This window comes from Triticum aestivum, chromosome 2D (genome assembly GCF_018294505.1).
Source record: "Triticum aestivum cultivar Chinese Spring chromosome 2D, IWGSC CS RefSeq v2.1, whole genome shotgun sequence".
Taxonomy (NCBI): Eukaryota; Viridiplantae; Streptophyta; class Magnoliopsida; order Poales; family Poaceae; genus Triticum; species Triticum aestivum.
This window is the reverse complement of record NC_057799.1, coordinates 191,583,311-191,603,822: the sequence shown is the minus strand read 5'-3', so window position 1 is coordinate 191,603,822 and position 20,512 is coordinate 191,583,311. Positions and strand designations below refer to the sequence as shown.

The following is a 20,512-nucleotide window of genomic DNA, read 5'->3' as shown; positions in this document are numbered from 1 at the left end:
GAGAAGATGGACTGACTGCCCGTCGACCCAATCAAATCATCAACTTGGCAACGCGAGTTGCCAATTTCTACTGCACTACTCTACTGCAAGAGCCCCTAACCCGACGGCAACGATCCCGGCGGAGCCGAAACCTCGTGCGCTTGGGTAGTGTCGTCGTGACGCGGACAAGTTGCGTTCAACGACCGTACTGATGGGTCAAAATCAGCCACTTGCAGTAGTACCCTTTTTGTTTCCGGAAGTTGCATGGCAATCCCGGAGGCCGGAGCTGTTGTCGATTGTGCAGCCAACTCGTGCTTGATCTACCATCTCTTCCGCTTTCTGCCAGAGACAAGCATGCTCGGCGGCATCCTCGTTCTCGCGGCCGTGCTGCTGCCGCTGGCCGCGCCCCAGGCGACGCAGTGGCAGTCCACGACATGCGCCAGCGGCGCCTACGCGGCCAACAGCACCTACCAGACCAACCTGGGCCTGCTCGCCGCGGCGCTACCGGCCAACGTCTCGGCCTCGCCGGCCGGCTTCGCCACGGCCACCACATGCGTGGTGCCGGACCTCATCTCCGCGCTGGCGCTCTGCCGTGGCGACACCAACGCGTCGTCCTGCCGCGCCTGCGTCGCGGCGGGCTTCCCCGGGGCGCAGCGCGGCTGCCCCAACAGCAAGGACGTCGCCATCTACCAGGACGGCTGCGTCCTCCGCTTCTCCGACCAGCGCTTCCTGGACTTCGTAGGCGTGGAATCCCCCGCCGGCACCTACTCCACGGACGTGGGGAACCTCACAGCCCCAGCGGCCTGGTTCAACGCCGCCGCCCTCGCGCTCCTGAACGCGACGGTCGACCAGGCCGTGGCCGCGACCGCGCGCGGCGACCCCGCCAAGAAGTACTTCGCCACGGGCGAGGGGAGCTTCGACGCGACCTACTACCCGAAGATTTACGGGCTGGCGCAGTGCGTGCCGGAAATGACGGCCGCGCAGTGCCGGGGCTGCCTCGCTGGCTTCATCGGAGCCGCGCCGTGGTTCTTGTTCCAGAACGGGAAGTCTGGCGGCCGAGCTCTTGGGGTCTGGTGCAACCTGAGGTACAGCGTGAGCCCGTTCTACACGGGAGGCGCCATGGTGAAGCTCTCGGCGCCCGCAGCCGTGCTTTCTGTTGCTACCGCAGAGACGCCAGCAGGTCGGGTTTGGTTCCTCGGTTTCCCCATCTGGCGCAAATTCCACATCATTCCACGTACTTAAAATCTCCGTTTGATGTTGTATCCATTCCAATGCTGACTTCGATGCAGGGAGGAAAGGGAGAGTGGCAGGGATCTCTACAGGCGCCGCTTGTTTCGCTGTCCTGATGTTGATTCTTGCAGTCTTTGCTTTTATTCGCTCCAAGACAAGAAAGGCCAAGAAGCATGACGACTGTGAGTAACTAACTGGTCAATTGCTCAAAGAACTGGATATTATTAGTGTGCACTATCTTATGTGTGTGTGGAACAGCATTTAACAAAATGGCAAGAGGGAAGTGCACTATCTACGATTTTCCGACGCTGCAAGAGGCAACCGGAAACTTCTCAGAGAAGCACAAGCTTGGAGAAGGCGGTTTCGGAACTGTATACAAGGTAAATGGACAAGCTTGGAGAATGCAGGGTAAAACTATTTGCCGCACTCTGTCTGTTCTTCTACTGAAAAAAGAACCTCTGCTTCAGGGGAACCTCCCAGACGGGCAGGAAATAGCAGTGAAGAAACTTATAGATGGTGCTGGTGCTGGACATGGACTGGATCAGATACGGAATGAAGTGCTGGTATTGGCACAGCTCCAGCACAAGAACCTTGTTAGGTTGCTGGGGTTTTGCCTGCATCAGAAGGAGATGCTACTTGTCTACGAATACATCAGGAACGGGAGCCTCGACAACTTCCTTTTTGGTATTTCCCAGCATCCTTTCCACTCACATCTCCATGTACTAAAATCTCTTTTAATGTTCCTCTGAGTTATCAGGTCTCATGAAAAATTAGCCGTTGGTTGTGATAAAAAATTGTCCACCAAAATATGCCGAGAACAGAGGAATCATGAAGTGAGTATTGTTGTTTGCAAATACTCCCTCTGTAAACTAATATGAGCTCCTTTACAGTACCCCTAAATGAATATGAACCCTCCATTTCTCTTGATCCAACGGTGGATGTCTATTGGTACTCCAACGTGTTCATGAGAGAGTACCTACTAAAAAAGTGAGGGAGTGCCTTGTGCTTGGGGGTAAAAAGGTAAACTGAGTTTTATTATTATTCTCCCATCGGTGCATCACGGTTGATACAGATTCGACTCGATCGCTGGAACCCTAATTCTTCTCCTAAAAAAACCTAATTCTTCAATAGGATAGGCGCCGGCGGCCACTGTGGTCTGCGCGCGTACAAGAGAAAGACGGCCTCTGGGCCACGGACTTGCCGGAATGGCATGGACTGGGAAGTGGGAATGGTAGACGACCAGGGCTGGGCGGCGGGGCCGCCACCACCACCACGGGCGCGTTGGTGAGAGCCATCTTTCTCGCGCAACTAGAATTCTGGAAACTCGCCCGCGCTGAAGCAGGATGATGACTAGGGCGAGGCGGGATACTCAGGTTGGGTGGAGATCTATCACGTGAGCACTCCAGCCTGATATCTCTTGCGGGCTGATTAAGTGATGAACTTCTTGCGAGCATGATCTCTTGCGTGTATTCCACAACAATGTATATCTATGTTTTAATTTCCTCTGAGTACATGTTAGAGATTTTGTGTGGATTTCCAGAACTTGTAGTCTGATCGGTAACTGTTATCCACTCGCTCTCGATCAGTGCAAGGAAGCAATGGCGCGGTCGTCATGAAGACATATAACAACGCTAATGTGATGGCGGCTGCGTTGATGATCTGATTAGAAATCAGAGAAGGACCTAATTAAGAGTTGAAAAGACTAAAATGCCCTTATAAATGGAGGGTCAGATTTAAGTGGTACTCCATCTCTGCTGGAGGGAGTACCAGGGTACCATAAAAAAGCTCACTAATATAAGAGTGTTTAGATCACTATTTTAGTGATTTAAACGCTTTTATAGTGATCTAAATGTTAGAAGGGAGAGAGAGGATTCTTGCGGAATATGATGAATGTATTATTGAGCCTCGAGGGCGAGTATATATTGAGTACAAGACTTGAAAGGCAAGACACCTCCTAGAGATAAGATGGAAATAACTCTATCTAATCCCGGGCAATCTCTACTACCAAATATATCTCTAACATCCTCCCGCAGTCGTAGCGGTAACGTTGCGAACAACAGGAGCGTCGAGGACGGTCAGACTGGAGAGAATAACAGCCGACGGACTGACATCCCCCCGCAGTCCTAGCGGGAGCGTCATGGACGGTGTCGCATCGCGGACACGTTGACTGTAGAGGAAGCCGACGAGTTGCTCAAGCGGATGATAACCCTTTGTGCCGATGTCGATGTAGCCGAGAGCGTAGGGTGGTGTAGCCGTGGTCGAGGTAGCCGTGCGAAGAACGCCGTGGTCGATGTCGAGTCGGGGTAGCCGGTGTCGAGGGAGCCGCCGTGGAGCCGCGGGCGCAAGGAGGCACCGAGTTAGTCATGGGCGCAGTGGTGTCGAAGAAGTGGTGCGCCAGGAAGGAGAATGGTGTTGACGACGCGTCGCGCAAGGGTTGCCAACCCCGAGGACACATCATAGACGAAGGTACGCGTCGGTGGTGCCAGCACCGGTCATGCGTAGACGGACGAAGACGAAGTTGACGAAGCGCCGCACCAGGCTTGCCAGGCCCGGGGACACGTCGTGGATGAAGGCACGCATCGGTGTTGCCAGCACCGGGCATGCGTAGATGAGGGACCTGCACGAGCTGTACGCCATGTCGAAGAAGTCAGAGGGGCCAGCAGAGAAGAACTCGAAGACAATTGCGGCGTCCATCGGCGCGGAGCCAATGTCGCCCGCGGTTGTCGGAGTAGATGAAGCGGTCGGGGTAGATGACGGCGACACTGGCGGCGAGCTGGTGCTGGACGAAGACGAAGGGGGTGGACGGGCGGCGGCGGCGGCTACGGAGGTAGCGGCGGCAGCGGCTACGGAGGTAGCGGCGGCAGCGGCCAAAGAAGAGCGGCGGCGGCGGCTAGGTTAAGAGTGCGGCGGCGGTGCTCGAAGTAGGCAAAGAACCCTGACAGCGTGACGAAGACCGGCGCAGACGGTGGCGTTCCCACGCCAAGGAAGGCGGCGCGGCCCATACCACGAGAGGTCGACACGCGGTGACGGCGGAGCGGACCGCGGGCCGCGGCGCTACGGCCCGAAGGGGCGACGCATCGGCGGCAGGCGGGTCGAGGCGACGGCGGGAAGACCTCTGGGCGACGGCGGGGACTGCGGGCCGCAACGCTGCGGCCAAAAGGGGAGACACAACGGCGGTTCGCGAGTCGGTGCAACCGTGGGGACGGCCTCGGGGCGGCGGCGCGGACCGCGTATCGCGACACTACAGCCCGAAGGGGCGACGCAGCGGCGACACACGAGTCGATGCAGCCGCGAGGAGAACCACAGGGCGGCGGCGCTGCGGCCCGACGAGGCGACGCAGCGGCAGCCTGATGCTCGATCGGTGGAGAGGCACGCTGAACTCGGGGACGATCTTCACGGGACCTGCGGAGGCGCGCGTAACCGACGGGCCAGGTCGGTCGCGCGGCGTAGATGAGGCGGATCGCGGCGGCGGGCGGGTGATCAAGCCGATCGCGCGCGAGGTCGGGGACGCCGCTCGGTGGAGGCGTGGTGGCGTCGGAGTCCGAGATGAAGCCGGCGACGACGGACGGCGTGGGACGTCGTGCAGACGAGCTTGTCAGCACCGGCACCCGGGCTGCCAAAGCAACGTCGGCGCCCGGGCAGCGAGGCCCGAGGGACCAACGGAGCAGCGGCGCCCGAGTTGAGGCGGCCGACAAGCCTGACGCAGCCGTCCCGACGCCGCCAAGGACGAGGCCGACGAGGTGGACCGCCGGGCCGCCGTGCAGACGCGGCGGAGGCAGGTGATGTGGTCGATGGGCGGGCCGGCGTGCGAGCGACCGCTATGATTGGCCGTCGCATGGCGAGGCCGCCGGGTCGGGGCGATGCAGGTGTCCCGGTCGGAGCAGGGCGGTGACGGCCGGCGCAGGGTGACGGCCGGCGCAGGGCGACGGGCGGACCGACGCTGGCCCTGATGGGCTGCCTCGGCGCGCGTGGTCGCCGGGTCGGAGGAGAGGCCGGCTGGTCGCGCCGGGGTTGGAGTAGAGGCGCTCGGAGTCGACGGCGGCGGTGGGCGACGCAAACCGATCAAGAATAGATCGGAAAATCAAAAAGAAACCGCGCGATTAAGATGACCGGCGGGAGAGAAAAAAAACCCAGAGCAAGGCTCGGGGAAAAGACTCTAGGGCAGCCGGTCAACACGACCGGCGGACGAACCCTAGGTACGGGCAGCGCGGCCCCCGGCGGCGGACATGGAGGCCGATCGCCCCGGGGCGGCGCGCGGGTGCGGAAGCGGCGGCGGCTAGGGTTTAGGATCGACTTGCGATAGATACCATGTTAGAAGGGAGAGAGAGGATTGTTGCGGAATATGATGAATGTATTATTGAGCCTCGAGGGCGAGTATATATTGAGTACAAGACTTGGAGGGCAAGACACCTCCAAGAGATAAGATGGAAATAACTCTATCTAATCCCGGGCAATCTCTACTACCAAATATATTTCTAACACTAAACACTCTTATATTACTCCCTCCGTTCCAAAATAGATGGCTCAACTTTGTACTAACTATAATAGTTAGTACAAAGTTGAGTCATCTATTTTGGAACGGAGGGAGTAGTTTACAGAGGGAGTACCTTCTTTAATAGTCATTCATAATCACTGTAGCATTTCTGGAAAGGAAGTTGCTACAGGTCATAGCGTATACAGTTAGATTAGTGCAATGTACATTCTGTTGGTGTAAGGAATTACTGAAGTTTCCATTAGCAAAGTTACTACGTAGAATTGTTCTCTACTCTTTGTTATCTTTCGTCAATGCAGCTCCTGATAAAACTTGAACAATACGTTGCAGTAGATGCAAGTCGAAGAAATACACTAAACTGGGATGAAGAGTACAACATCATTCTCGGAATTGCCAAGGGCATAATGTATCTTCACGAGGACTCGAGCGTAAGGATCATCCACCGAGACCTGAAAGCTAACAACATTCTGATTGATGATGCCATGGATCCGAAGATTGCGGACTTCGGGTTAGCTAGGCTGCAAGTCGGAGGCCATACTCAGACCATGACAGCTAGAGTTGTTGGAACATAGTAAGCAACTGCATACAAAAGGGCTTTCGTAAATTGCAGATATCAACATTCAACATGTGTGCTTCTATGCCTAACTGATAATTATTTGCAGCGGGTATATGGCGCCGGAGTATGCAATACACGGAAACGTGTCGCCAAAGATCGACATTTTCAGCTTTGGTGTCTTGGTGCTTGAAATTGTAACCAAGAGGAGGAACTGCGGCTCAGATGATTGCGAGACGGATACGGTGAATCTCCTGAGCGATGTAAGTGGATCTGTATATCGCAGCAAGCCGGCAACCTTATTATTATCATGGATGAAAAGTAATTTTTTCGACAAGTTTCAAGCAGTAACAAACTGATGGGAACAGGTATGGACTTGTTGGAGCAAAGGGACGATATCACAGATGATTGATGAATCACTCGAAGGACACCCCCGAATCCAGGCGCTAAGATATATCCACATTGGGTTGCTGTGCGTCCAAGCTGACCCAGACGACAGGCCTGACATCCCATCCATCATTTTCATGTTGAGCAGGGAGGACATGGAGCTTCAGCCACCAGCACAGCCTGCATTCTTCTTCGGAGAAGACTCAAACTCACCTTCTCCGCCGTGCCAGCAGGGCATCTACGTGTACAACCGGTCTGAGGTGATCTTTGAAAATACTTCTGTGAATGAGCTCACAATTACTGACGCATATCCTAGATAATTTCTTTTATATATTGTATCTTAGATAAGCGAAAGACAAACAAGAGTGGTTTGGAATATAATCAGGCCCGGTTCTTGGATACAAAATGCACTTTGAAACACCCAAACAACAAAATGAAGTATATTAAGCAACTAACTCGATGAACAAACGCACAGAAATGAAGCCAGGGAGATGCTAAGTTATGACATACAAAAGGTCTCACTACATTCGAAATAAAATCAGAGTCTGATTAGGGTACATCAAATTGATATGTGCCGTTAAATCGAGCGAACTAGACGGTACAGATTCATTTTACTACGCATAGTATGGGGGATATTTTCATTTTCAAACCACGTCCTTTGTTCCCTCTCAAAAGTAGTCCAAGGGTAAAATGGCAAACATAAAAAATTCATTTGAGTCAAAACGTTCTCCTCTACCCATGTGTCGTCCTACACTGGGTGGAGCTAGGGTTTGAGCCCTCACCGGCGAGATCGAGCCCTGCATGTGTCCCCACCTTGCCAGCGGCGCTTTGCCTCCTCTCCCCGGCCTACTTGAAGTATATGGTGGGCCCTAAATGGCCCCAATTCGGATGGGCCTTTAACATACCGAAAAGGCACATTGAACTGTAAATGAACCCAATAACACCACTGGCCGCTAATAGGCCACAAAAACAGCTCGGTCCAAAAAATGGGCCTAAAGACACGACGGACCGTCAACATTCTAAGAGACACATCGGGCCAAAGGGCCCAATAAAACCGCAAGCCGTCAATAGGACAAAAGACACTTGGCCGCAAATGGGCCCAAAGAAAATACCTGGCGCTAACAGGCTGAAAGACACATCAGCCTGTAAATGGTCCAAAGTCAACACGGTTCGTCAATGGGCCGCAACTATTGATGGACCATAATAATGATGAAAATGTCCCACGGACGGTTGTCCGGATTAATCGACACAAGTCCTAATGGGACATATGGATCCAGGCTTTAAGTGGGTCATCTGCAAGCATTGCCGTTAATGGGCCTTGAATCCTCCAGTCCGCTAACTTTTTGACTAAGTTACCTGAAACTTGAGCATGCCTTTGACTGGGTCGGTCTTTTTAACTAGACGCGTGACTATTGGGCCATGCATGCCACATATCGTCGCTTCTCGGCATTGGACGGGCAATACTTGTTCCAATGAATTTTTTTTAAAAGGGGGACTCCCCGGCCTCTGCATCAGGTCGATGCATACGGCCACTTAGATAAATAAAATAGGTTCAACAATGTCGAATAGTCGTAAAAGAAAGCAACGTCGAGCTCACATAGACCTCGACACAAAAACAAAAAAGGCCATAAAGCCACAACCGGCTGGCAGAAATAAAGGTAGGAAAACTAATTACCTATCCTATTACATGACCGCCATCCAAACCGGTTGAAGATATCCCGCGCTACCATCTCCCACCGGACAGATCCAGTAACCAAACGCTCCCTGGCCTCCGTCGGAGTGAGTAGGGACCACATACGGATCAACGCCGTAGCACGGAATACAACCTGCAAAAAATGAATAGTAGTTATTCTGTTAAAAGCCAAATCATTTCTGCAGTTCCAAATTGCCCATAACAACGCACAAACTCCTACACGAATGTGTCTAGCTGTAACGGACTCTATCCCATCCAGCCACGTTCCAAATAACGACCCGACCGAACTCGGAGGAGTAATGTTAAAAGCAATTTGCACGGAGCGCCACAAAATTCTTGCCAACGGGCACTCAAAGAATAGATGCTTGATGGTTTCATCCTGATCACAGAAACTACACCTAGTAGATCCTGTCCAATTGCGCTTAACTAAGTTGTCCTTTGTTAGAATGACCTGTTTATGGACAAACCACATAAACACTTTGATTTTCAAAGGAACTTTGACTTTCCAAACATGTTTGGAGTTAGGAATGACACTCGAGTTAATAACATCGATGTACATCGATTTAACGGTAAATTGTCTAGACCTAGTAAGTTTCCAACACAACTGATCGGGCTGGTGCTGTAGCTGAACCTCCATCAGTCTACACACCAGATGAAGCCAAGCTTCCCATCTATTACCAACAAGCACCCTCCTAAACTGAATATTAAGGGGGGTGGCCTGCATAATCGTTGCCACAAGCGCATCACGACGATGCACAATACGATACATAGTTGGGTACTGTAATGCCAAAGGTGTCTCACCAAGCCAAGTGTCCTCCCAGAAGCGAGTATCGTTACCATCGCCGACAATAAACTTTGTTCTATTAAAGAAGGCTGCCTTAACTCTCATAAGCCCCTTCCAAAATGGCGAATCAGTTGGTCTCACTGTCACCTGTGACAAAGTTTTGGATTACAGATACTTGTTACGAAGAATCTGTGCCCAAGTCGCATCAGTCCCAACTGATAACTTATATAGCCACTTACTAAGCAGGCATCTGTTCTTGACCTCAAGATTCTCGATACCCAACCCCCCTGATCCTTAGGATGACAAATAATATCCCACTTGGCGAGTCTATACTTTCTCTTAAGATCATCACTTTGCCAAAAAAATCTTGACCGATAGAAGTCCAGCCTTTTCCTAACCCCAACTGGAACCTCAAAGAAAGATAGGAGGAACATCGGCAAACTTGTGAGCACCGAATTAATAAGAATTAACCGGCCTCCATAAGACGGAAGTTTGCCCTTCCAGCAACTAAGTTTCTTTTCGAACCGATCTTCGATACATTTCCACTCTCTGTTCGTGAGCTTACGATGATGAATGGGTATACCTAGGTAAGTAAAAGGTAAAGCCCCTAATTCACAACCAAACAATTGCCTATAAGCCTCTTGTTCCTCCTTGGCTCTACCAAAGCAGAACAACTCGCTTTTATGAAAGTTAATCTTTAAACCGGACAATTGTTCAAATAAACACAACACCATCTTCATGTTTCTCGCTTTTGCCAAGTCATGCTCCATGAAGATGATTGTATCATCAGCGTACTGCAAAATGGACACACCCCCATCAACTAGGTTAGGCACCAAGCCACCTACCTGACCGGCGTTCTTTGCCCTGCCTATGAGAATGGCCAACATATCGACTACAATGTTGAACAATATAGGGGACATTGGATCTCCTTGCCTCATGCCTTTGTGTGTCTGGAAATAATGACCTATATCATCATTTACTTTAATTCCAACACTACCTTTTTGCGTAAAGGATTCTACCTGGCGTCGCCAGGCCTCATCAAAACCCTTCATGCATAAAGCTTGTTGAAGGAAAGGCCATTTGACTTTGTCATACGCTTTTTCGAAATCCACTTTGAAAACAACCCCATCCAGCTTTTTCGTGTGGATTTCATGGAGCGTTTCATGTAGGACCACAACACCCTCAAGGATGTTCCTGTCCGGCATGAAGGCAGTTTGGGTAGGCTGCACAACAACATGCGCGATTTGTGAGAGCCTATTGGTCCCGACCTTGGTGAAAATTTTGAAACTAACATTAAGAAGACAGATTGGCCTGAATTGCTCAATTCTCACAGCCTCTGTTTTCTTAGGAAGAAGGGTGATCGTTCCAAAATTTAGCTGAAAAAGATGAAGCTGCCCAGCAAACAGATCATTGAACAAAGGCAACAAATCTCCTTTAATGATAAACCAACATTTCTTATAAAACTCCGCTGGAAATCCATCTGGGCCCAGCGCTTTGTTATTTTCCATTTGTGAAACGACCTCAAATACCTCTTTCTCGGTAAAAGGAGCCGTCAGAACATCATTCTCCACAACTGTGAGTTGAGGAACATCCTCAACCCTGGACTCATCCAGAGACACACAGTTATTTTCTGGAGGGCCAAACAACTGCTTATAGAACTCAGTAATGTACAATTTTAGGTTCTCCTGTCCTACAATTGTACCCTCATCTTGCTCAAGCTGAAAGATCCTCTTCTTTCGATGCTTACCATTAGCAATCATGTGAAAAAATTCAGTGTTCGCGTCCCCCTGGACTACTCTCCGGACCTTGGCCCGCAACGCCCACTTCAACTCTTCTTCCCTAAGAAGTTCTTTCAGCCTCAATTCCGCGTCCAGCTTGGCATGAAGCTCCACGACTATCAGAAGCGTGGTTTCTGCTTTTACATCCAGGGACTGAATAAGGGAGAGAAGCCTTTCCTTTTCAACCTTATAAATCCCGCTAAGATGCTTAGCCCATCCACGCAGGAAACTCCTCAAGTGCCTGATCTTATTCTGCCAGCGCTAAAGCGCAGTCTTTCCTCCTGAATCCTTAGCCCACTCTCTAGCCACTAGATCAAGGAAGCCTTCACATTCAAACCAAGCCATCTCAAAGGAGAACACATTCTTGTTCCCCAAGTGGGAGGGCTGACCAGAGTCCACAAAAAGCGGCGTGTGGTCAGAAATACCACGGGACAAGGCCTGGACTGTTACTAGAGGAAACTTCTGTTCCCAATCGACACTAGCCAACACACGGTCCAACTTCTCATACGTCGGATTTGGCAGCGCATTAGCCCAGGTGAATTTTCTGCCCGAGAGCTCAATTTCTCTCAGGTTCAAACTTTCAATGATAGTATTGAACATGAACGACCATCTGCCGTCAAAGTTATCATTGTTCTTATCCTCACGCCTTCTAATAATATTGAAATCACCCCCCACCAGGTACGGCAACTGCTCGGAACCATACATCCGAACTAGATCAGCCAGGAAATCGGGCTTGAGCTCGGGCTGCGCAGCCCCATAAACCGCAACCAGAGCCCAGTTAAACCCATCTTCCTTCGACCGCACCCGGAACTTGACTGCAAAGTCACCCATAACCACACTGCGAACCTCAAGCGTCTCGCACCTAACGCCGAGTAAGATTCCACCCGATCTCCCTCTCGGCGGCAAGCAATGCCAATCAAATTCAATACCCCCTGACAAAGAATTTAGAAATTGAGGCGCAAAATTATCTCTCCCCGTCTCCAAAAGAGCGATAAAATCTAAGTGATGCTCGACAGACGCCTCAGCAAGAAACCTTCTTTTAGCCAAGTCCCTTAGACCTCTGCTATTCCAAAAGATTCCTTTCATAGTTCATCGTAGAATTTTTTTGCCGAACGCATCCTAGCACTCCTACGCACTGCGGACAACGGGTATACCTTCCGTTTCCACTTGCGCTTTGGGATAGCTTGACTCTGCAACTGGTCCTCATACCCAGTGTCAGAGGGGCTTGCCAAAACTATCTTAGTAGAAACATCCTCTACCTCCGCCTCAGAACTAGGAGGCAAAAGATCCGCACAAAAATTGTCAAGCACCCTGACCCCGAGCGCATCAACCTCCGAATCACACATGGGTTTAACAGCCGCAATATTGCGAATCATCTCTAAGACCCGCTCAGCCTCTAGGTCAAGAAGATCATTAATAGAATTAGTAATTTCAGTTTCATTACTACCTAGAGAAACTCCTAATTGATTTGCATTATCAAGAATCTCATCATTTGAAAAATGCAAAATGGAATTGGAAGTATTGACCGACATACCAGTAGTGACCTCGACATCACGAAGCTTGGCCGCCCTCATGGCGCACCGTTGCTGGATGTCGTCCACATCCGGATGTGCCTGGAGACGGTCACTCACCCGGCGCCCCTCAGACATGGGATCCTGGATCCCGCCAAACGCAATGACCTCCTCCCGAGAGATCGCGGCTGGGGTACGGCCTCCTGCCTCACCCCAACCCGCAGTCCGAGCGACCTGCATGGGCTTCCCCACAGTTGCGCCAGTAGGAGGACGGGACGCCTGGCGCGCCCCACCAAACGGGGCCGTCACCGAGGGTGGTGGAGACATAGCCAGGACCGCCCGTCCTGGCTCCCCAACCTGCATCGGAGAGGCCACCACCATGGGAGAAAGCTCCGAAGCCACCTGCCCCGAGCCCACTCCCGAAGGCGAAGCCGGCACCAACCGAGAGGAAGATGCAACGGGAGAAGAAGTATCCGAGTCCTCCTGACCCGGACCTCCTCCCAGCGAAGAAGAGGACACGGGAGCCACCTGCCCCGCATCCCCGTCCTCAGCACAAAAAGAGCAACCCGAAACCGCCTGGCCTATGGCTCCTCCCGGCACACCAGGCCCGGTAAGCTGCGGCATCTCCTGAGGGGGAACCACGCGCTGACCAGAAGAGGGAGTGGCCACCTGCCGACTCACCTCCTCCGCCCCCCTGACCGAAAGTGATGAAACCCCGAAATCCCCAGAATCCGAGTCCACAGCATCCAGAAAATCCAAAGCAGGCAAAGCGAGCTCAAAGGCCTCCTCGGACTCAACCCGATCGCTCCACAACCTCGGCGGTGCAGAAAAAGGTTCGAAGGATCCAAATCTCAACGACTTCGAAGGCACCGAGGAGGGTTGGGCAACTCCATCCCCGGTCGTCGCGGTCTCGGACCCCAGCCCCATGGACAGCTGTCGTCCAGAGTCCTCGACCGGCGGTTCCTGAACTCCCGCGCCACCGTCACCCTCATGCATATCAACGTCAGACACATGAGCCGGCGCAGAGAGAAGGCTCTCGTCCTCAAACTCAATAACCAGATTATAAATCCTGCCTCGATAAGCCCACTTAACCACTTCTGGCACATACTCAACGTTCAGAATACTGACCAGAACCCGAGCAATCCCTTGAGCTCTGGTGAAAGCCATGTCCACACGCTCAGGCTTCCCCACAAGAATGCCCAAACTGGCCACAACACGAGCATCCTGTAGTGGAGAGGAAGGTGCCCCGGAAAAGCGTAGCCACGCTTGCGTAAGCGGTACGCCCTGAGGCTCAACAAGCTTCCATTCCTGAAACTCAAGGATACCATCAGTACCCGGCACCTTACACATCCCAAAACTCAGCAACCTCTGCAGATCCTCCACAGACGGGCACTCGACCCTGAACATCTTATCAGCAAGACCGACAAGGTCCCACTGGAAATCCCCAGGAGCCAGCTCTCGAAGCCTCTGCACGATCTGTGCCTCAGACACCTCCCCTCTGGTGACCTTGACAATCCCCGTGGTCTTACTCGGAGACTCGTCAGGCACCTCGTGCTCAGTCGGAGACTCGAAAAAAGTTAGCTCAGCACAGTATACTCCATACATCATGAGTGAAGGTGCCTGATTGCGCAGTAACGGACAATCCCCAGATTCATGTGCCAGTTTACCACAGGTATCACATAAACGTGCCACACACTCCGCAATGAAGTGACCCTTGTCTCCGCAACGATAGCAAAGCATCTTTTCCTTCCTGCGCGCCCACTTGGATGCTCTATCAGACTCAGCCCTGTCCATCATCTCCACGGACACATCAGGCATAACCTCATTCTCAGGAACCGGAGCAGAAGCAAGAGCCGTCACTACCTCCATAGCGTGATCGGACAACACAGGCTCCTCTGCAGCCCCGCTATCAGTCATCTGCTCGACAACGACCAGTGGTGGCAGCGGTCGTGGACGGTACCAGCCCCCTCGCCCGCCCCGACCACCACGATGCCCTCGGAAGCCACCACGCTGTCTAGAATCCGGACCAGAAGCACCCTCAACAAAACCACCCTGGGGGCCCAGGAACGGTCGCTCGGCCGAACCGTCGCTCTGCCAAGCGTAACCTCGGCCGCCACCCGTCGATGACGAGCCACGGTGCACACCTGCCCCATATGCGTCAAAACCATCGTTTCCCCATTGTCCCCGAGGCACGGCATTAGCACCAGCCACAGGTTTGGTGACGAAGTGGGGTGGCGGTGCTTGCCTAGGCAGATGTCCCACAGCCACTGTCGCCCCCGTCGTTGGCGGCTTAGTCGCCGTGCCGCCCCGACCCGCAGCCCCACCAGTCTGCCCACCATGACTAGGCGCCAATCCCGAGGCCGCAATCACCGGTACGCGAGCTCCGGCAGACGTCATGGAACCACGCCCCACGGACGCACCCGACAACGTTCCGCCGCGCCCTCCCACGAGCGGCACGGGGGGCACCGCGCCCCGGCCAGCTCCATGACCGGAGGCAGCAGATGGCGGCGGCACAGCAGTCGCTGCAGCACGGCCACCGCCCGGCGCAGTCCCAGCGCGACCCGTCCCAGGGAGCTCGGCCGGTCTCTTCCCCGCCACACCACGTCCCGCCATGGACACTAGCGGGGGGATGCGACGAGCACGGCCGCCAGGATCCGCCCGCCGATGAGGGAGGCGCCACACCAGAACCCTACGGCGCGAGCAGGGAGAAGAGGAAACCGGTCGACCACTGCATGCCTCCCTCACGTCCTTTTCCAGTAATACTAGGCCCGGCCCAACTGCAGTCCCTTCGCACTGGGCCACATACCCAGCCGAAGGAGGCCCAGTAGCCACCGGAGGCCCACACGCGCCAATCAGGGAATTCAAACGCAGGGCCCTCGCCGCCGCGATCCCGATCGATGCCGCCGGCGCCGCCTGCTGCCGGCCGGCCGCCGCACGGCAGCCCTTCTTCCGTCTGACCACAGCCGTCCACGCCTCCGGCGCAACCAAATCGAATACTGTAAGTTTGGGAAGACTTACCTTGGGAATTGGACCCCTCCAGGGCCGAGGTTCGTTCGCCGCCGTCCTCCGACGCACGACACGCCGGAGCAGCTCCATCTTCTCTCCGGGCCGCAGGCCGTTCCTCGCCGGGTCCTCGGGAGGGACGACCATCTCCACAATCTCTGCCACCTCGTCCTCATCTTGGCCGGAACAAGCCTCACAGAGTATATCTGAGGGAGTAGGCGAGCAGGTCGTCGAGCCTCCGGAGCGCCTGTCGTCGACCTCGTCATCACCGCTGTCATCATCCGCAAGAACCCAAAATCTCCCACCCACCCTCCGGCGATCACCGGAAGCAACATCGCGGGCAGATGTCGAAGTCCCCGGCGCCAACGTTGCCATCGCTATGTGCCCCGTCAGGTCAATCATCTCCGTTGCCTTTGGGCGTACGTCAATCTGCACGCAATCGCCCACAACCACGCTATAGGAATCAAATTTGAATTGAAACCCCACCTCAATCAAGTCGCCGTCCGGAAGATATTCGCCGGCGAGCACTTCGTTCTATAGATCGAGGAGCGCCATCCAGCGCGAAGGCAGAGTGAATCGAAGACGCCCTTCGATCCATACGGCCGGACCCGACCTGTCGGCAAAAGAAACCCGCCATTGAGTCCATCGTCTCTCCTCCCGTCCGAACTCAAGCTGCGACGAGGCGACACGGTCACCGCCAGATCCCGTCGGCCCATCCTTCCCTCTCGTCGACACCACCGCGCGAGAATTGTGAGAACGAGAACCGATCTGTGACGGCCCCCCTACGCCGAATAGTTGATACATGGCTCCGTTGATGATTAAGAAGCCGACATGTGGAGGATCAATAATGGTCAACTTCATTTTACGGGTATCGGATTCGAACTCGCACCCGATAGTTTAACGACGATGCGTTACGAAGCTGTCACGAGACGGTTACCCTTGACGAAACACTTCCCATGACGCCATGACGCACCATTTTCTGTCATGAAAGTGCACACTTCCATGATGAAAAAGTGATTATTATCATGAAACACATCTACGACAACACATATATGACTATCTTAATTCTGTCATAAAACCGCGAGAGATGTACATGAGTGACAGAAAACATGACCTACTATGACAACCATGTATCAATACAGGTGCGTCTTTTTTATAGTGTTGTACACCATGCGCTCACCGGGGCTGCCATGCCTTGCCAATGTGTGGGGCCATCATGGTGGTGCCTAACATCCGGGGCTTCATGATGGAGCTAAGGCTTGATTCCTGGCAGGATCTTAAACAGCGATGCATGCAGGACGAGTGTGGAGCTAAAAACACACACAATCCTTTCATATTTTCTTCTTTGCCTATTTTGGTTGCCATAATAGTGTTTTAACCCTGCATCTTCCGTTATAACCCACAGGCAATTTTCCTCGCCATTTCAGTAGAACAGAGGAATTCCGTTAGCCTGCCACCAAAATGCTCGCTAGACAGTCACACACGGCCTATGGCTTTCGGGTCCTTTGTAGAGAGAACGATATCAGGTTCTTGTTATATAGAATCAAGATTGTCTTGCATACATTTTTCCCGCATACCAAGACACCAGGGTACATCTTACATTGGCACAAGAACAAAATGATTCTTGTAAAAGGTCGTGGTATGTTGCAGTAGGGGGCATGTTGCTCTCGGCTCGCCGTGTGGCGGCTTGGTGAGGCCACTGGATTAGATGGTGTGCATTGGTGTGAGGTTAAGACACATCATCAAACTAGTAAGATGTAGTAACATAGATCGCCACCAAGATGACTTTGGATTGATTTATATAATTTGTTTTATTAGACTCGGTTTAATAGTATAATAAAGATGGTTGTGTGCATGGCTTGATGCAGAGGCCGGAGGTTATCCTCCTTTCTGAAAAAAAGTGTTGCTGCAGAGCAACATTGCCTTGAACGACATCTCTCCATCTTGCAGTGAAACCATCTTACAGAATGTGTATCACTTATGCAGGGTGACCTCTTTTAAAAAATAGATTCCTTTACACATGCCCTCAGGCATGAGGCATGAATTAATCTGCCACTGAACTTGTTAAATAGACACTCCAGGACCATCCTGCACGGACACAGTGGAGGAGATGACCGGGTGATCGGCACCGGCGTTCCTCGCGTAGAACGCCGGCTTGGACGGGGCGCTGAGAGAGACTGTTTCGCCTCCGAGCATCATGACCACCGACGACATCACCGGCCGATCCGCCGGGTTCCCCTGAACGCACAGAAGCCCTACGTGGACGCACCTTCGGACGTCGCTCTCCGAGAAGCTGCTGCTGATGCTCGGGTCCACCGTAGCCAACACTGTTCCGGCCGTCCAGTGCTCCCATATCTGCGCCATTCGCAGCAGTCATGAGCCAAACATTCTTTCTGATACGTACATATTCAGATACTGAGCAACAGCACGTACCGTAGTCAAGAGATCTTCAGACTGCTGGGAGTTGTAGCAGTCGTTGTTCTTCCTGCCCGTCACGATCTCCAGCACCATGACCCCGAAGCTGAACGCGTCCGACTTCACGGAGTAGTTCCCGCGCATCACGTACTCCGGCGCCATGTACCCGCTGGAACAACAGGGTGATAATTCAGTTAGTTTCTCTGCACGATCGTTGCCTGAGTTCGAATATGCATGGTGCTGACTATGTTCCGACGACGCGGCTGGTGACGGCCTGCGTCTGGTCTCGCCCGAAGAGCCTGGCGAGGCCGAAGTCCGAGATCTTGGGGTTCATGTTGGTGTCAAGCAAGATGTTGCTGGCTTTGAGGTCACGGTGGACTACTTTGAGCTGGGAGTCTTCATGGAGGTACTGCAGGCCTCGAGCAATCCCGTGTATGATCTTGTACCTCTTTCCCCAGTCGAGCTGCTCGCGTTTCTCCGTGTCTACCACAGGTTCAGGAAACTAGGAGTGGTGAGTGTGTGCAAGTAAACAGGCAGGCAATGGTAACACAAGTTGCAGAGAAAATGTCACAGCAGGATTCGATTCTGTTAGTACCGAATAGGATCTTATCGAGGCTCCGGTTTGGGAGGAACTCGTAGACGAGCAGCCTCTCCTGCTGCTCTAGGCAGACGCCCACAAGCCTCACCAGGTTCTTGTGCTTAAGCTTGGCAACCAAGGCGAGCTCATTCTTCAGCTCCTCCACTCCTTGTGCCGAGCTCTTCGACAGTCTCTTTACTGCTATTTCTTCGCCGTCCGGGAGAGTACCCTGTGCAAACCGAACCACAACTAAAACTAAGCCCACTTACCAAAATTTCGATGAGTTTTCTCCAAGATATGTTTGCTTGGTACCTTGTACACCGCACCAAATCCACCTTCGCCGAGCTTGTTTGTTTCCGCGAAATCTCCGGTTGCAGCTCGTAAAGTTGAGATGTCGATCAGCATCGAGTCCACACTTTCGATGTCCTCGGCTTTGGCGGAATAACCTGGATCTGTTTAAACATCAATGCCGTTTGTCACCACAAGGGGGTCAGTTATGTCATGCTAGCTAGGCCCCATCAACTGTTATGCTGTCATAAATTTGAGAAATTTGCAGGGCATACATGGCTGATTTGCTTCTGCTAGTGGCCGGCGCCTCCTCCAGAGAAGGAAGCAAACGACAAGGTTTATGGCTGCTGCGGTAGGAAGAAGAACTATGAGAACCATGCCAGGAACACTGTACTTTCTCCCTGTGAATTAACCAATTCAAGAGGACAGATATCAGGTCAGTTGAGATTTGCAAATTTGAACTCGAAAAAACAGCTGGACTTGCACTCACCTTCTCCGGCCGCCGCCGCTGGCGTCAAAACGTTGGGCACCACAGCAGGCGCCGACGCCGGTGCAGCAGAGTTGGCCGACGTTCCTGCCAGCCGCACCATCACCGGGCCATCAAAGAAGGGCGTTGTTTCGTACCGGTAGCTGCACCTCATCCCAAGAATCCTGGCCCCGATGGAGTCCGTGAACACAGGCGCCCATGTCTTGATGTTCACGGCGAGGCAGTCCCGGCACCGCGCCGGCGTCAGGTCAGGTGTGCACTGCGCCCAGGCGTACACCTTGGGGAGCTCCCGGTCGAAGTCGGCCTGCCCGGACGCATACAGCCGCGTGGAGTTGGTGACGGCGTAGCTCACGGTGGCGTTCAAGAGCGCGGCCACGACGCGCTGGAACCGGGCCGGCTCCGCCGTGGCGTTGACGTTGTTGCGGAGCGGGAGCGTCGGGTTGTAGGTGGTGTCGTCGCCGGGGCGGGACCGGATGTTGGAGTAGTGGAGCACGCAGGAGTCGTAGTAGATGGTGCTGTCCCTGCTGTAGGGGCACGCGTTGGGCAGGTCCTGGAAGGCCTGGTCGAGGCAGGTGAGGCAGTAGGAGGCGTTGGCGTCGCCGCGGCAGAGCGCCAGCGCCCAGACTTGCTGCGGAACGGCGCCGACCAGGGCTGTGGCGAACAGGTCCGGCGACCGGGAGGCGTTCCTCGGAAGCGTGGCGCCGATGCGGTTGATGTTGGCCAGGTACTGGCTCTTGGCCGTGTAGGTGCTGTGGCCGCAAATTGTCCATGGGTATACTCCCGCGGCGGGGGAAGCGAGCAGTGCGACGGCGACGATGGCCACGCCCACGGACAGGACCGGGTGGTGAGCCATGCCACCACAGATGGTGGAACGGGGAAGTTGGTGCTAGCTTTTCTACACCCAATTAAATTTGACAGTCGGACACGGCAATGAGTTAGCAGTTGGAAAAGCAAGTCCTTGTCCGTTTTCACCATTTGTTTTGTGTATGGATGCCATGTTTTTTTTTAAACAGAGGCAAAAGATTTGCCTCATTCATTAATTAAGAAGGAGAGTTTTGAGTACAAGAGAACCGCTTTACAACATAGCCCATCAACAAAAGGTGCAAACGAATTTCTCTCGCGGCATGATGATGCTCAGATGTCTAGCCCCCGGTGACCCACGTCCTGGCCTCCTCTTGGATGAGTTTTAGAATGTTGTGCGGCGGCGTCGATTTCTTCTGGAAGACTCTAGCGTTTCTCTCATTCCAGATGACCCAACATACAAGCATAGTGAGTGAGGCCATGGTCTTCCTGTTTGTTGTATTTGGTTTGGACATGCTTGTCCACCAACACTTG

The 20,512-nt window shown here is 53.3% G+C and overlaps 2 protein-coding genes across 3 annotated transcripts; one reads left to right on the top strand and one right to left on the bottom strand.

Moving 5' to 3' along the window:
• The first annotated feature begins 112 nt into the window (after positions 1–112).
• On the top strand, positions 113–7,026 carry LOC123052498 (cysteine-rich receptor-like protein kinase 10). Of its 2 annotated transcripts, none has more exons than XM_044475692.1 (7): positions 113–1,159; positions 1,269–1,391; positions 1,468–1,589; positions 1,677–1,893; positions 6,032–6,272; positions 6,364–6,517; positions 6,623–7,026. In XM_044475692.1, exons 1-7 carry the CDS (start codon positions 244–246, stop codon positions 6,959–6,961), a joined length of 2,112 nt encoding a protein of 703 aa, XP_044331627.1. In that variant the 5' UTR covers positions 113–243; the 3' UTR covers positions 6,962–7,026. The 2 variants fall into 2 exon arrangements, with proteins under 2 accessions (XP_044331627.1, XP_044331628.1); XM_044475693.1 differs by having other exon boundaries at positions 143–1,159; positions 6,035–6,272.
• A 10,312-nt stretch (positions 7,027–17,338) lies between these two features.
• On the bottom strand, positions 17,339–20,090 carry LOC123052501 (cysteine-rich receptor-like protein kinase 6). Its single transcript, XM_044475696.1, has 7 exons — positions 19,181–20,090; positions 18,966–19,091; positions 18,715–18,854; positions 18,421–18,631; positions 18,071–18,308; positions 17,844–17,994; positions 17,339–17,765 (listed from the first exon to the last, which is right to left on the bottom strand). The coding sequence occupies exons 1-7, from the start codon at positions 20,028–20,030 to the stop codon at positions 17,475–17,477; spliced, it is 2,007 nt and encodes a 668-aa protein (XP_044331631.1). The 5' UTR covers positions 20,031–20,090; the 3' UTR covers positions 17,339–17,474.
• Between the last annotated feature and the right edge of the window lie 422 nt (positions 20,091–20,512).